Genomic DNA, 15,376 nt, shown 5'->3' on the forward strand with positions numbered 1-15,376 from the left:
AACGAGACTCCAAAAAAAAAAAAACAACTCACTGGCTGCATCAAGAAACAAGTGAAATCAGACTCTTCTTCTTCTTGTGTCGTAAAAAGAGCGGCGACAGGAAGGAAGTCGATAACGTCTCGGTTTCCCAGGAAACAGATTTAATGGAACCTTTTTAAAAACAAACGCTGTTTCCCGGCTCACAGATTAACTCAGTAGATTCACTTTAATTCTGTTTTTCATTGGTGGAACAGCGACGACGTGCGTCTGTGGGATGAGTCTGGTGACCAGTGGGGGCGCTAGCGTGTTGCTTTGAAGGGTCGTATGAGAGGAACGTGGTACTTTGAAGGGTCGTATGAGACGAACGTATTACTTTGAAGGGTCATATGAGACGAACGTGTTACTTTGAAGGGTCGTATGAGAGGAAGGTGGTACTTTGAAGTTACTTTGAAGGGTCGTATGAAAGGAACGTGTTACTTTGAAGGGTCGTATGAGACGAACGTATTACTTTGAAGGGTCATATGAGACGAACGTGTTACTTTGAAGGGTCGTATGAGACGAACGTGGTACTTTGAAGGGTCGTATGAGAGGAACTAAGTAACTCCAGCTGTTTCCACGGTGGGCAGGAAACGTCACAAATATTATTTTTAAATCAATCGTGGCAAATTCCTAATATTTCTAATGTGACGTTCAGATGAGTTCAGTCACGTTAGGAATGTGTGACACATTATGGAAAAATTATATTTGTGACGCATCCTGCACTTTGTGAAAATGCAGGCTAGCTGAGAACAAAGCAGGCTAACCGAAAACGAACCGGAAGAATAAAGTTACCGACACGGTTTCCTTTAAGAGCAGCTCCGTCGTGACGTCACAGTAAAAGTTCACAGTCTCTCGTCACGTCGAACCAAAATAAAAGAGAAGAACAAAGGCTGTCACTCGTCCTGATCAAAGGGCTCTGCTTTATCACTGTCGGTGCTGTTACTGGACCCAAGCAGCAAAATGTACCTGGGAGCCCCCCCACCCCCACCCCCACCTCCTCCTCCTCCTCTTCCTCCTGACGAAGTCGGGTCGATGCAAACGGAGAAACACAGAAACTGTAGATTTCAAAGTTCACTCAGATGAGATGTTGGGAACTTGAGCTCGGGTCCAGACAGACTCGGGGCGGTTTGTGGGGCGAGGTGGGGGGGGGTTTAGTCTCCGTCTGGGGGTTTAGTCTCCGTCTGGGGGTTTAGTCTCCATCTGGGGGTTTAGTCTCTGTTTGGGGGTTTAGTCTCCGTTTGGGGGTTTAGCCCTCTTTTGTGGGTTTAGTCTCCATCTGGGGGTTTAGTCTCCGTTTGGGGGTTTAGTCTCCATCTGGGGGTTTAGTCTCCGTTTGGGGGTTTAGTCTCCATCTGGGGGTTTAGTCTCCATCTGGGGGTTTAGTCTCCGTTTGGGGGTTTAGTCTTAGTTTGGGGGTTTAGTCTCCGTTTGGGGGTTTAGCCCTCGTTTGTTCTGTCGCCCTCAAACCTGCTGAAAGCATCAAGTTCTATCCAGAACAGACTTAAAACCATCGATACTCTTTATATCAGACTTGCTTCTCTTCACGATCACATCAAGTCCTGGAATGTTTGTTTCTATTCCAAATATTCGCTTTAACGTCTTTAATCAATCACGATTTCCTCTAAATATAGAAATCAACAGTGAAATAATGCCCCCATGTGGTTTCTTCACGAACTGCACCCTGGACAGGACAGACGAGTCACCCTGTTTGTGTCCTTTTGGTTTTTTTACGTTTTTGTTTCTGAAACGTTTTCACGACTCATCTAACCTCTGTGTATACAGGGATAGAGGTATACAGGGATAGAGGTATACAGGGATAGAGGTATACAGGGATAGAAGTATACAGGGATAGAGGTATATAGGGATAGAGGTATACAGGGATAGAGGTATACAGGGATAGAGGTATACAGGGATAGAAGTATACAGGGATAGAGGTATACAGGGATAGAGGTATACAGGGATAGAGGTATACAGGGATAGAAGTATACAGGGATAGAGGTACACAGGGATAGAGGTATACAGGGATAGAAGTATACAGGGATAGAAATATACAGGGATAGAAGTATACAGGGATAGAGGTATACAGGGATAGAAGTATACAGGGATAGAAGTATACAGGGGTAGAAATATACAGGGATAGAAGTATACAGGGATAGAGGTATACAGGGATAGAAGTATACAGGGATAGAGGTATACAGGGATAGAGGTATACAGGGATAGAGGTATACAGGGATAGAAGTATACAGGGATAGAAGTATACAGGGATAGAGGTATACAGGGATAGAAGTATACAGGGATAGAGGTATACAGGGATAGAGGTATACAGGGATAGAAGTATACAGGTCAGAAAAGATACATTCTCCTGCTGTTTCCATGGAAACAGACTCTGGGCGTTTTCAAAAAAGTTGCGTTTTGTTCCGTGAATCTGAGCACCGATAATCTGATTAACGCTGGAAGTTCACCACGAAATATCCTGAATGTTTACATGGACTCTCATTTTCAATATAAAGATTGTTTTTTTAGGATTTTTTCCCCCAAACACAGCGATTTAACTTGATTTAACTTGAAGATTTCATTTGATTTTAATGTATGAAACCATCAATCCTCCAAACAAACAAACTGGATTTAACATCAGTGAATTTAAAATATAAAGGCAGGAGTTGTCTGACTTTCTATTTGTTTTTATTGTCATTTAAATCGGATTTCCACGAATAATGACGCCGCCGGGTCTCCATGACGACCTTCTCCAGATGTTTGTTTGTTTGTTTTTATATTGTGGCTGAATTCCTGAGGACTGTTAGCATGACGACGTAGCGCGATGAAAACTGGTTCTATGTGATGAAGATCTACATCGTGGTGATGATGATGATTACATAAACGTGCTCTCTGCTAAAATCTCTTTTTTTTTTAATCCTTTTTATTGTGTTACGTTATATTTTCACCACAAGGACATCAATCACCTCCTAATATATTGAAATAAGAATTTCTCTCTTGTTTCTACGTTTTAAGTGACTTTTGTTTTTCTATTTTTTCATCAGATAAACGCGTATATTATTATTTAAACCAGATTTTCCTTCCATAAAACTCCTTTTTTTCAACCATTAAATGGTTTGTATGTAGACTGTTCCTGTTAAAACGTAGAATTCTCTCATTCAGGCGGATTAGTTTTTATTTAGTCACACATTAATGACGTAAACAGCCCACGTTGTGCATATAGAGAGTTCTATCTATATAGAGAGCATGTCTCTATAGCAGTAGAAGACTGCGGAGCGGAGAAATAGAACTTTTGAAGCTTCTGGTGTTTGAAAGAAATGAGGGTGAATTTAAGAAATTAACAATATATTTAAACGATAAATCAGATTTACAGAGGTTGAGCTTCAAGTTTAAAACCTGTAACTTCTTCTTTTATTTTTGTTTTAATGTGCGTCAAGTTACAAAAACAAGTTGAACATTTTTTTTAATTAACGGTTATTCAGTTGCTTTTAATTTGAACAAATCCGAAAAGAACAGACAACAAAAAACAAGCAAGGGTTTTTTTTTTAAAAAGGGGCTTTTTTTTAATGGAAATGATTTTAATTGACTTTATATGAGCCCCTGTTGCTGCTTTTAGAACAATTTGAAGACACATTTCTAAAAACTGGGGATAGTTAGTCAAATGGAAAAATCTGATATCATTGATTTGATGTTCATGATGGAAAGTTTAAGTTTCTCTAACTCATAAATCACAAAATCATCACAAATTATCTCATAATATTTAATGAAAAATAATATTTTGTAATAGGAGGTAAAAACTAAACAGCAAAAGAAAATTATTATGTTTTTTTTTTTCAAAGTTATTCCTCTTTTTTTTGCGCCTGAGTTTCAGTAAACACGAGTCGTTCCCGCCAGCTGCCAGCAGAGGGCGCTGCAGAGCAACATTACAACCTCTGCATCCTACCGGGCAATAAGGAATATCGCGGTGACTGTCAAAATAAAACTACCAAGTTGGATTGTTATCACGGCGGCTGTCAAAATAAAATATCGATTTGAGTTGGTCCTGTGCTCAATTTCACTTTATTTTTTATTTTTTTTTTTTTTTTTAATTAAGATAATTAATTCAAAGAAACGTACCGGTAATCGTCCTTTTCCATAAAGTTTAAACTGTATATTTCAGATTATTCACTTTTGATCATGAATGAATAAAAGTTGAGGAGTTATGCAAAACAAATATGTAATCCTCTCCAAATATAACTGTTCATTTTATTTATACATATATATTTCTTTTCATTTTAAATATTATAATTAATTCTGCAACACAAAAATTTAAGATAAAATGCATATTTTAAAAGTTTTTTTTTAAATACACCAACTGCATCCGAATAAATGTTTTTGTTTCCTTATTTATTAATACGAGTTAAAAAAAAAAAACAATAACAAAATCATTGTTACTATTTTTAAATCATCATGGACTTTATGACGTCGCCCTCTATCGGTCGGACCGTGCAACTACAATCCCAACGTACAAACCAAAAAGTTTTCTTTTATTAATAATTTATTTCTTGTTTTGGGACCAAAAATGATTTTTCTTCTAAATAATAAAGAGAATATTTGAGCATTAAAGCTTGTAAAAGTGTAAAAGTGTGTTGAGCCATGTGACCCGGGCAGAATGTCAGCCGTCACTCGTGTCCAGTTCCCGGGTGAAGCGACACCTTCCGCCCCCCTCGGCCCCCCCTCGCCCCCCCCCCCCCCCCCCCCCCCTCCTCGTCCCCCTCCGCTTCAATCCAGGCCGGAGCCCCGCAGCGCGGAGAGCCTCCGCCGGCTGCCCGCTGTCATGCGCTCCGTGGCCGGACTCGCTGCCATCGTGGCGGCCGCGACCGTCTACCTCTACCTGCTGTCCACTCACCTGCCCCCGCCGGAGCGCCTCCCCCCGCCGGAGCGTCTTCACCCGGGGCCGCCGGAGAGCCTCCCCCCGGGACCGGAGCGTCTTCCCCCGGGGCCGCCGGAGAGCCTCCCCCCGGGACCGGAGAGCCTCCCCCCGCCGGAGCGTCTTCCCCCGGGGGAGCAGGACGAGGAGCCCCCGGAGTTCAGGTACCAACAACCTGAACCTGTTAACATCATATAAATGCATTTAATTAGATTATTTATGACTTAAATCACTTTTTTTTTTTAAACTCTTTACACAACAAAGATATAAATATGTCATGTTTGGACTAATTTTATTTAATATTCTTGTTTTTCACTGTAGAAATAATATGTAGATAAAAGTATGATGAGACAATTGCATCTTGTGCAATATAAATAAATATTCTTAATTATATTTGACTATTTTCCTCATTCAAGCAGTGAAACTTGACTATAATTTAGATTCTGTGGCACAAACTCAACAACATTAGATATTATTGAAATTTTTTTATACAAATCAAATAAATCCTCTTTAAATATAAAAATAAATGGGTTAATTTCTTTTCACCAGGGCCAGAATTAAAGCTTAAGTTTGTACAATTCTCCACCTGCAGTGTTTAATATTTCACCTTCTTGTGTCCGACATGAGGAAAATATCGACGTTAGACTTGTTTCAACCTTCGTCGTTTCCATTTCACATCTTTTTCTACCTGATTTTAACAGTTTCGCCTTCTTTTTCTGCATTATTGAGATAATGTGTGACGTTTCCGGGGTTTTACTCCAGTGATTAATCTCTTTCCAGACGTTTGAGCCTCAGACTGCAGCTTCAGCTGAAGTTGAGCAGAAACATGAGAAAATGAGACAAAGTGACGTTAAAGTCGCCGTCGGTCTATTTTAAAATCGCTCACAACAGAAACTCCCCGTCTTTCCTTTCCTCCCGCTGGACGGAGGAGGAACCAGAGGGAGGGGATGGAGGGGACGCCGCCTGGCCCGAGCGTCTCGCTGGCGGAAAGTAAACAAACAAACAAACAAACAAATTCCAGATGACAACGACTCTGTGGCTCTGAAATAATGTTTTTAATACGTAAACACGTCTCGTCTTCTTTCTTTATCTTTCTCCAAGTGCAGAGATCACGTTTCTCCCTGTGTGTGTGTGTGTGTGTGTGTGTGTGTGTGTGTGTGTGTGTGTGTGTGTGTGTGTGTGTGTGTGTGTGTGTGTGTGTGTGTGTGTGTGTGTGTGTGTGTGTGTTGTCAAACTAGTATGCCGCAATGTGCCAGACGGGCGAGTGTGCGTCGTCGAGAGACGATAGAATAACGCCGACGAGGACAATCTGGGGCCAAGTGTGTGTGTGTGTGTGTGTGTGTGTGTGTGTGTGTGTGTGTGTGTGTGTGTGTGTGTGTGTGTGTGTGTGTGTGTGTGTGTGTGCGTGCGTGCGTGCGTGCGTGCGTGCGTGCGTGCGTGCGTGTGTGTGTGTGTGCACCAACACATTAGGATAGAAATGGATGAAGGAATGTTTCTTATCATGCTGAGGAGAACTGATGTGTAAGAGTCAGTTTAGGTTTAGTTTAGGTTAAGTTTAGTTTAGGTTAAGTTTAGATTTAGTTTAATTTTAGGTTAAGTTTAGGTTTAAGTTTAGGTTAAGTTTAGATTTAGTTTAAGTTTAGGTTTAAGTTTACTTTAAGTTTAGGTTAAGTTTATGTTTAGTTTAAGTTTAGTTTAGGTTAATTTTAGATTTAGTTTAAGTTTAGGTTTAGCTTAAGTTTAGGTTTAGTTTGAGTTTAGTTTAAAGTATAGGTTTAGTTTAGATTAAGTTAAATTTAAGTTTAGTTTGAGTTTAGTTTAGGTTAAGTTTAATTTAGGTTTAAGTTTAGTTTAGGTTAAGTTTAGATTTAGTTTAAGTTTAGGTTTAGTTTAGGTTTAGTTTAAGTTTAGTTTGAGTTTAGTTTAGGTTAAGTTTAATTTAGGTTTAAGTTTAGTTTAGGTTAAGTTTAGATTTAGTTTAAGTTTAGGTTTAGTTTAAGTTTACTTTGAGTTTAGTTTATGTTAAGTTTAAGTTTAATTTAGGTTTAAGTTTAGGTTTAGTTTAGATTAAGTTTAGGTTTAGTTTAGGTTAAGTTTAATTTAGGTTTAGTTTAGTTTAAGTTTAGGTTTAGTTTAGATTTAGTTTAGGTTTAAGTTTAGTTTAAATTTAGGTTTAGTTTAAGTTTAGGTTTAGTTTAGATTTAGTTAACTGTTTATATGACTCAGGTTTGTCATACGTGTGTGTTTCAGTGTATATTTGCTATATTTCTACCTGTGTGGGACACACACACACACACACACACACACACACAGTGATAAAGGTTAAGGTGGGGGGGAACGGGAATGCATTATGTCATTGGGAAGGCCCCACAAGTGTGTGTGTGTGTGTGTGTGTGTGTGTGTGTGTGTGTGTGTGTGTGTGTGTGTGTGTGTGTGTGTGTGTAATCTAATATCACGTGTCCCCACACATCACGTTACGTAAAGTTGCGCCGCAGGAAGACGAATGTTTCTGAAGCAGTTTCTGACGTATTAATCTTTTAATAATTCATAATTGTTGTACATTATTGAACATTTCTACAAATATTAACTGTAAATAAATCCAGTAGATTTGGTGGTGAGAGGGTTAACCCTCCCCCCCCACCCCCCCCCCCCCCCCCCCGGGGTGTCTCCATTACTGAACCCCCCCAAATACTGTACATACAGTGTCATGTGTCCAACAAGCGCTTACACATCATCATCATCATCATCATCAGTGTGTGTGTGTGTGTGTGTGTGTGTGTGTGTGTGTGTGTGTGTGTGTGTGTGTGTGTGTTCCCGGCTCGCTATTTCCGTCCTCAAAATCAAATGTATCCCGTTTCCCTCCCACTTGCCTCCACTTTTATTTTTATTTCTCCACGTCTTTGTTCTTATTTCAACTTTACTTTTTTTTTTTTATTTTATATAATTTCAACCAAAAAATAAAAATAGGAAAAAAAAGCACAAATTGACCTCATTAAAGTTTCTCAGGCCGAGGAAAGCTGCCGTTGACGTGATATTTCAAGTTTCTCTCGCTCTCAGGAGAGTTTCGCTCCACTCGTCGCTATGGAAACGACTCAACCTGACGTAGTTTGTCTGCCGGGCCTTTAGGCGGCGGTATAGGGGCGGGGTTACAGGTCGAGGGGCGGAGCTACCGATTGAAAGGCGGGGTTACAGGTCGAGGGGCGGGGTTACAGGTCGAGGGGCGGGGTTACATGTTGAGAGGCGGGGTTACATGTCGAGAGGCGGGGTTACATGTCGAGAGGCGGGGCTACGGGTATAGGGGCGGGGTTACAGGTCGAGGGGCGGAGCTACCGATTGAAAGGTGGGGTTACAGGTCGAGGGGCGGGGTTACATGTCGAGAGGCGGGGTTACATGTCGAGAGGCGGGGCTACGGGTATAGGGGCGGGGTTACAGGTCGAGGGGCGGAGCTACCGATTGAAAGGCGGGGTTACAGGTCGAGGGGCGGGGTTACAGGTCGAGGGGCGGGGTTACATGTTGAGAGGCGGGGTTACAGGTTGAGGGGCGGGGCTACGGGTATAGGGGCGGGGTTACAGGTCGAGGGGCGGAGCTACCGATTGAAAGGCGGGGTTACAGGTCGAGGGGCGGGGCTACGGGTAGAGGGGCGGGGTTACAGATTGAAAGGCGGGGTTACAGATTGAAAGGCGGGGTTACATGTCGAGGGGCGGGGCTACGGGTCGAGAGGCGGGGCTACATGTAGAGGGGCGGGGCTACAGGTTGAGGGGCGTGGCTACAGGTGTGCGTCTCTTCCGCCCAAACAATCACATCAAAACGATTCCAAGCTCCTAAAATCAGGTGAAACTTCGGCCCAAAAAAACGATTACGTTTTCACAGTGACGCGAAACGGCGTTGTCGTGGCGACAGGTGCGTAGCTAGCATGTCGGGCCACACGGTGGCGCACTTTTCTCGTGCGCAGAGAATATTGACGCTCCTTCCTACCGTCTTTCTTTGTCGTTTTGCGTTTTTTTTTTTAATTCAGAAACAATCCGTTCTACACGCACGCGCAGCATCGCTTTAGAAAAGTTGCGCTTTTTTCAACGCCGTTTCCACGGAGACAAAGTCGGAGCGTTTCTCAAATCGTAATAAAAGTTATTTTTTTGTTTTTTTGTTTTTTTTCAGTTGAAAAAGTCACATAAACGAGACCTGAATGAAGGACAGAACAAAATCTCCTACAACCTAGAGCTACGCTAGGTAGAACGCACATCTTCGCCAACGCCACATTTGTTTGGCGGAACCGAGTTAGCATCGCTACCGTGATAGCCGTTACCGCACACCGACACCAACTAGTGCCGTCATGTCGCCACATCGCTGCGTGAAACACACCGAGCGGGGAGCGTCTCCGTGGCAACAGATGCTAATATCCTTTGATCTCCCGCGGCGGCGGCTTTGTGTGTCCAGGCTAAAGTTCCCGTCGGACCTGGAGGAACTGCGCCACCTGGCGGAGCTGCTGAAGTTCTACAAGCAGGAGCATTACGGCTACGTCCTGCTGCTGTTCTGCAGCGCCTACCTGTACAAGCAGTCCTTCGCCATACCGGGGTCGTCTTTACTGGTGAGACGACTCTCAAGACGATACCGACGACCTCCTGCAGGTTCCAGTGGATTCCCTCTTTCAAGTTGTGACTCAAAGGGAAAATGTGTTTAGGGTTCCGGCGCTCCCGAGCCACTGGTGACGAAACTTTTAGAAAATGCTCCGACTCCGTGTGGAGAAGAGGGGGAAGAAATAAAAAGAGGCAACTTTTCACAAATATACAAATTGTGTAGACGTGTACACAACAACCTGAAAACAACTTTTTCAAGTAAACACGGAAACTTTTCATAGAATTTTGGCCTCGAAAGGCGATTCTCCTGGGACTTGGTAGTCTTATTTTGATAGTCACTGGAAGACCAATCCAACTTGGTACTTTTATTTTGACAGTAACAGTAATAACAATCCAACTTGGTACTTTTATTTTGACAGTCACCGTAATAACAATCCAACTTGGTGGTTTTATTTTGATAGTCACCGGAATAACAATCCAACTTGTTACTTTTATTTTGACAGTCACCGTAATAACAATCCAACTTAGTACATTTATTCTGACAGTCACAGTAATAACAATCTAACTTGGTACTTTTACTTTGACAGTCACTGTAATAACGATCCAACTTGGTAGTCTTATTTTGACAGTCACCGTAATAACAATCCAACTTGGTGGTTCTATTTTGACAGTCTCAGTAATAACGACCCCACCAGGTAGTTTTATTTTGACAGTCACAGTAATAACGACCCCACCAGGTACTGGTAGCTACATCACTGCGAGTCAATGCGCTCATAACGTGTATCTGGATACTTGCCGAACCGAGACGTTAGCTTCGGGCTCCGGACCGTCTCCATGGCAACAGACGCCGATTTCCTTTGATCTCCTCCATGAGGTGGCTTTGCTCCTGCACGCCAGAGTTTTTGTCTTCTGTTGAAGTCGGGACTGAAATACAGAACTTTATTAACTCACTTTAACGCCGTCGCTATTCCTGATATGAGTACATGAGTATTAAGATTCAGACTTGTTTTTGCTGTATCAGATGAAAGAACGTCAGAAGTACCGTGAGGCGGAGTTGAAAGAGTTGAAAGCTTTGTGCCCCTCCCCCTCCAGAACATGCTGGCCGGGGCCATCTTCGGGCCCTGGGTGGGGTTGCTCCTCGCCTGCCTGCTCACCACCTCCGGCTCCACCTTGTGCTTCCTGCTGTCCAAAGCCTTTGGGAAACAGTACGTGGTTCACTTCTTCCCCCAGAAGGTGGCGCTGCTGCAGAGGAAGGTAGGCCCTGGACCCCCCGCTGTACTTCACGGTACTTCACAGTACTTCACGGTACTTCACCAAGCAGCAGAGAGGCTGAGGTTTGAGAGTCGCGGAGGAATTACAGCCGCTTTAATCTTCTTTTTTCACTATAAAAAGTTCCCTGACGGCCGACTGAGAACGTGAAAGTCATTAGCTTTACTTTGAAAAGATCTGAAAATAGTTTGGGGATTTAGATATAGTCTCTGTGTGCTGAGTCGACATTAATTCTGTGGTTTTCCCCCAATAAATATCCATTACGAGCTTCAGTCTCCAGGAGAAAAACAATGCGATTAATCGCAATTAATTACAGAAAATTGTGCGATTAACTAGTTAATTTCTTTTAATCGAGCGACAGCACTAGTTTTTACCGCATTTTTAACATGTAACGGAACCGAGGGAGTTTGAAAGGCGCTGCCAAATAAAATCTATTATTATTGTTATATTATTATTATTATTATTATTACTACTATTACTACTAATACTAACCGACTCCAGGAAGTGACCCAGTCATTTCATCATGACTCAGCAGAAATGGAACATTTCAAGGAAAAGCTTAACATTTTTTTTTTTTACTTATTTTGTTTTTCTTCTAACTTTTTGTAACATTTTCCTAATTTCTGTTCCCATAATTCTCTCCATCCTTCCTCCCCATATCACTTATTATTATTACTTTTATTTATTTTTTCCAATAGATTTTACACATTTATTTTGACAGATTCCTTCCTCACTATTGGCCAAGCCAGTGACGAAAATGACAAATTATATACAGATTATAGAGTAATTTCTTAACGGAGTCACATTATCCAGCTTTTCAAAACTTCCTCATGCTCTCGTTGGTCAGAAAATATTTTATTCAAAGTTCCTCCTTCATTCTCCTCCATTAGAATATTAGATCCTAGGAGCTACATTCAGAATCTGCTGTGTCTGTGTGAGCTGGACTGGCTCCGCCCCCACACACGCCCATCTATGGGAAGGTGGAGGAAGTACTTCCTCTCGTGGCGCCATGTGCCAGAGCAGAGCTGCGAGTGGGAGGAGTGAAAGGGGTGGGGGGGGGGGGGGGGATCCTACCTTGATTGTGATTGGCTGAACCCCCGATGACATCATATAGGGTTTGATTTCTGATTGGCTGCTTGGAGCAACACACTTGTGAGAGAGTGAGAGAGACAGAGAGAGAGAGAGAGAGAGAGAAAGACAGAGAGCGAGAGCGAGAGAGAGAGAGAGAGAGAGAGACAGAGCGAGAGACAGAGAGAGAGACAGAGAGAGAGAAAGACAGAGAGCGAGAGTGAGAGAGAGAGAGAGAGAGAGACAGAGCGAGAGACAGAGAGAGAGAAAGACAGAGAGCGAGAGCGAGAGCGAGAGCGAGAGAGAGAGAGAGAGAGAGAGAGAGAGAGAGAGAGAGAGAGACACACTTTCTTCACTTCTGACCTCCTTCCTGTTCATTTCATTTGCCCCGCTTCCTGTTTTCATTCCATCTCTCTCTCTCTCTCTCTCCATCTCTCTCCCTCCATCTCTCTCTCTCTCTCCCTCCATCTCTCTCTGCCAGGCGGAGGAGAATCGTAGCCGTTTATTCTTCTTCCTCCTCTTCCTCCGATTCTTCCCAATGACTCCTAACTGGTTCCTAAACATCACCTGTCCCGTCCTCAACATCCCCATGCCCATTTTCTTCTCCTCCGTCTTCATCGGTGAGACCAAACGCACAACCGGCGGCCGAGTGGCGAAGCAAACGCTCCCTCCCTCTCTCACTCTCTCTCTCTCTCTCTGTCTCTCTCTCTCTCTCTCTCTCCTCCAGGGTTGATCCCCTACAACTTCATCTGCGTTCGCACCGGCGCCATCCTGTCCCAGATCTCCTCCCTGGACGACATCTTCTCCTGGGCCACGCTGGCCCAGCTGCTGGCCATCGCCCTCATGGCGCTGCTGCCCGGCGCGCTCATCGAGCGCTACGGCCACGCCCACCTCCAGGTGGACGGCCTGGACGGCGCCGGCCGGGACCGGAAGCGGCGGTGACGACGGGGACGAGAGAGAGAGAGAGAGAGAGAGAGAGAGAGAGAGAGAGGACTGGAAAGTGACCTTTACCCAGGTCACAGACGAGCCTCAAAACGGGGTTTTGAGGACAGAAACACTGAAATCAGATTAATTGATGTAAAAAAAAAAAAAAAAGAAGAAAAAAAAACTACCTCTTCAGTTGAAGCCAACAGCTTCACCTCCGGGTTATTGTCTTATCTTTAAAATGTGAGTAAATGTTATCACTTATTTTAAAGTCCCAGTGAAATGTAACACACTACTTTGCAAAAAACGATAGTTGGGGTTCTACTTGTAAGGTTCCTCCGACTCTGCCCCTCCACTGTTGTCGCATAACAAAGTTATTTGAATTTTGAATCTCCAGTCGAGGAAATCGGGGGAATCCTTCTTCTTCGTGGGCCGTTGTGGGCGGAGCCTATGTGTGACGTCACAAGTTGTGCAGATCTCGATCTGTTGTGTTTATATCGGCTTGTTTCCCTCTGAAATATCCAAGTTTTTACAGTGTTTTGAAGTTATAGTCGGCGTTTTATGAGCCTTGATGAAAGATTGAGCCTGGAAGAGACCGAGAGGAGAAAAGGAGCACGGGCGGCGGGAGCGGCTAGCTTGCGCGGCTAGTAGACGATCAAGTAACACCTGGACTCATCTCCGGTGATTCCACAGTCTTCTAGCTCTTGGACGTGTTGGATCCAGGAAGCCGGTCGTTCTGCCAAAAGTCAGGAGCCTCAAAGGTGAAAAGTGGCGGCTGCTGAGGCGAGGAGACGAGGACGAATGGAGGACGAAGCGTCTTCTGCTTCCTCAAACATGTTCCAGACGGGGTCACCGATGGCAGAACCACCTTCTGTGTCTTCTTCATCAATCACTGGGTTTGAAATGACCATGATGATGAAATCTGGTTCAATTCAGCCTCTTCGTGGTCAAAACTCTGATCCTCCATAATGTAAACACAACTTGGGCGTGTGCACAACTCGTGATGTCACTCTGTTATTGTCAGAAGCTCCGCCCAGCAGAGGAAATACCAACGTTTATCGGCTATTTTCTCTCAGATTGCCGTGTTTTAACATTTTACCCTTCAGCCAGTTAGCAGGAAAACGTTCTAGAAGAGACACCAGAGTGTTTTGGAGGTGGAATCTTCATTTCACTAGGACTTTAAGTGAGCAGGGATCCAAAACCGCCAAATAGGAAAACGAGTTCTAAAGAGGAAAAAAAGTGAGCGTTTTTCTCACATTGGAATCGGAACGTTCAGCTTCTCTGGTGTTTCTCCACTAAGTGAGAATTTAGTCTTAATGCTGGACGAGCTCGTCGCTACGTGACGAGTCCCGGGGCGACAGGAGTCGTTCAGACGTGTTGGAAAACGCGGGAGGAAACTGGAACCGGAGTCAATCCTGCCAAACACAGAAACACGTAGAAGCCGGATTAAACCCCGGCGACGGTCGGAGGAGGGAATACGTTTAAATGTATATTTGTGTTGCTGACGAGCACTTTGAACTCTCTTCTTCTTCTTCTTCTTTAAAGCCTGTTCAGACTTTAGTGCAATATTGTTTTAAATGTGAAGAGGCGAGCTCGGACTTTTTCCAAGTCAAGCAGAAAGTCTTAAAACGTAAACTTAATTAAAAAAAAAATACAAAAATACAAAAAAGTGGAGCAAAGAAAAGGGGTTTTGGTTTTGAGGTGCTGATCGTCTGAGGAAAAACCATCAACGCTTACGACTCATCTGCATTACTGTGATTTTATAACTTTCTGACATTTTTCTACATTTCCATACGTGTTGTCGTTTTCAGTTTAAAGAGTCCGGTCATTTTTTTAAAGCGACTCGGGACTCGAGAAAAACGCCAAAGTTGTTATTTCACTGCTCGTAAAAGATAAAACCAGTCTTATTGATGCGTCGAGACGAACGTGTTGCGTCCGGTCCAGAAGAGTCACCACGTCGAGGCACGCAGTACACATGCCGGGCCTTTGGGGGCACTGTGACTCACCAAATACACCCAAAATGCAGAAGAGGAAACGGCGCGCATAGAAATACAGAAGTAGAATCCAGCTCCTTGAGAAATCCCGACATATCACCTTATGAAACCTTCGAGGATCCGTAGCTTCTGCAGCTCCGAGAAACGACACGCCGCCAAAAATAAACGACGATGCACACAGGCCACGCCCCCTCTCGTCACAGGCCACGCCCCCCTCACAAGAGCCACACGTCTGTAAAGTCAGAAACACATTTCTCTGAACCGTTTCAGTAATAAAAGAGAGAGTTTGTGTCCGAGCCGCCATGTTGGTCTGGTTTTAACTGCAGGAGCCTCGAGTGGTGCGTTCAGGGGCATCACGTAACTCCGCCCCACGGCGTGTTGACGAGCTGCGGAGCCAAGGCAGTAGCGAGGCTACATGCTAGATATAGGGAATTAAAAAAACAAAAAACAAAAAACCCTTCTTTAAATCCACTCTGTTCTTCGTGGTGGATGTTTTTGTTTTAAAGTTTTAAACTGTAATAAAAAGTTCATGATTTTTCTTCACAGTTTGAACTTTTTTTTATACACGAGTAACGAGTTAAACAGTTTGTATTTTTCACGTGTTTTTATTTGGTTCAAACAGTCTG

The 15,376-nt window shown here is 43.6% G+C and overlaps 1 protein-coding gene across 1 annotated transcript; it reads left to right on the forward strand.

The window, feature by feature from the left end:
- The first annotated feature begins 4,784 nt into the window (after nucleotides 1-4,784).
- Nucleotides 4,785-15,293, forward strand: LOC308138885 (transmembrane protein 41A-B-like). The gene is made up of 5 exons (XM_080508174.1): nucleotides 4,785-5,085; nucleotides 9,356-9,506; nucleotides 10,588-10,749; nucleotides 12,314-12,452; nucleotides 12,560-15,293. The coding sequence occupies exons 1-5, from the start codon at nucleotides 4,829-4,831 to the stop codon at nucleotides 12,772-12,774; spliced, it is 924 nt and encodes a 307-aa protein (XP_080364300.1). The 5' UTR covers nucleotides 4,785-4,828; the 3' UTR covers nucleotides 12,775-15,293.
- The last annotated feature ends 83 nt before the right edge of the window (nucleotides 15,294-15,376 follow it).

The sequence above is a fragment of the Blennius ocellaris genome (genome assembly GCF_963422515.1).
Source record: "Blennius ocellaris genome assembly, chromosome: 13".
Lineage (NCBI taxonomy): Eukaryota > Metazoa > Chordata > Actinopteri > Blenniiformes > Blenniidae > Blennius > Blennius ocellaris.

Excerpts from the sequence above, each read along its gene's own strand:
- LOC308138885 (XM_080508174.1), top strand. The coding sequence starts at position 4,829 with ATGCGCTCCGTGGCCGGACTCGCTGCCATCGTGGCGGCCGCGACCGTC. Across the intron at positions 10,750-12,313 it reads TGGCGCTGCTGCAGAGGAAG|GCGGAGGAGAATCGTAGCCG; the intron begins GTAGGCCCTGGA and ends TCTCTCTGCCAG. Across the intron at positions 12,453-12,559 it reads CTTCTCCTCCGTCTTCATCG|GGTTGATCCCCTACAACTTC; the intron begins GTGAGACCAAAC and ends TCTCTCCTCCAG.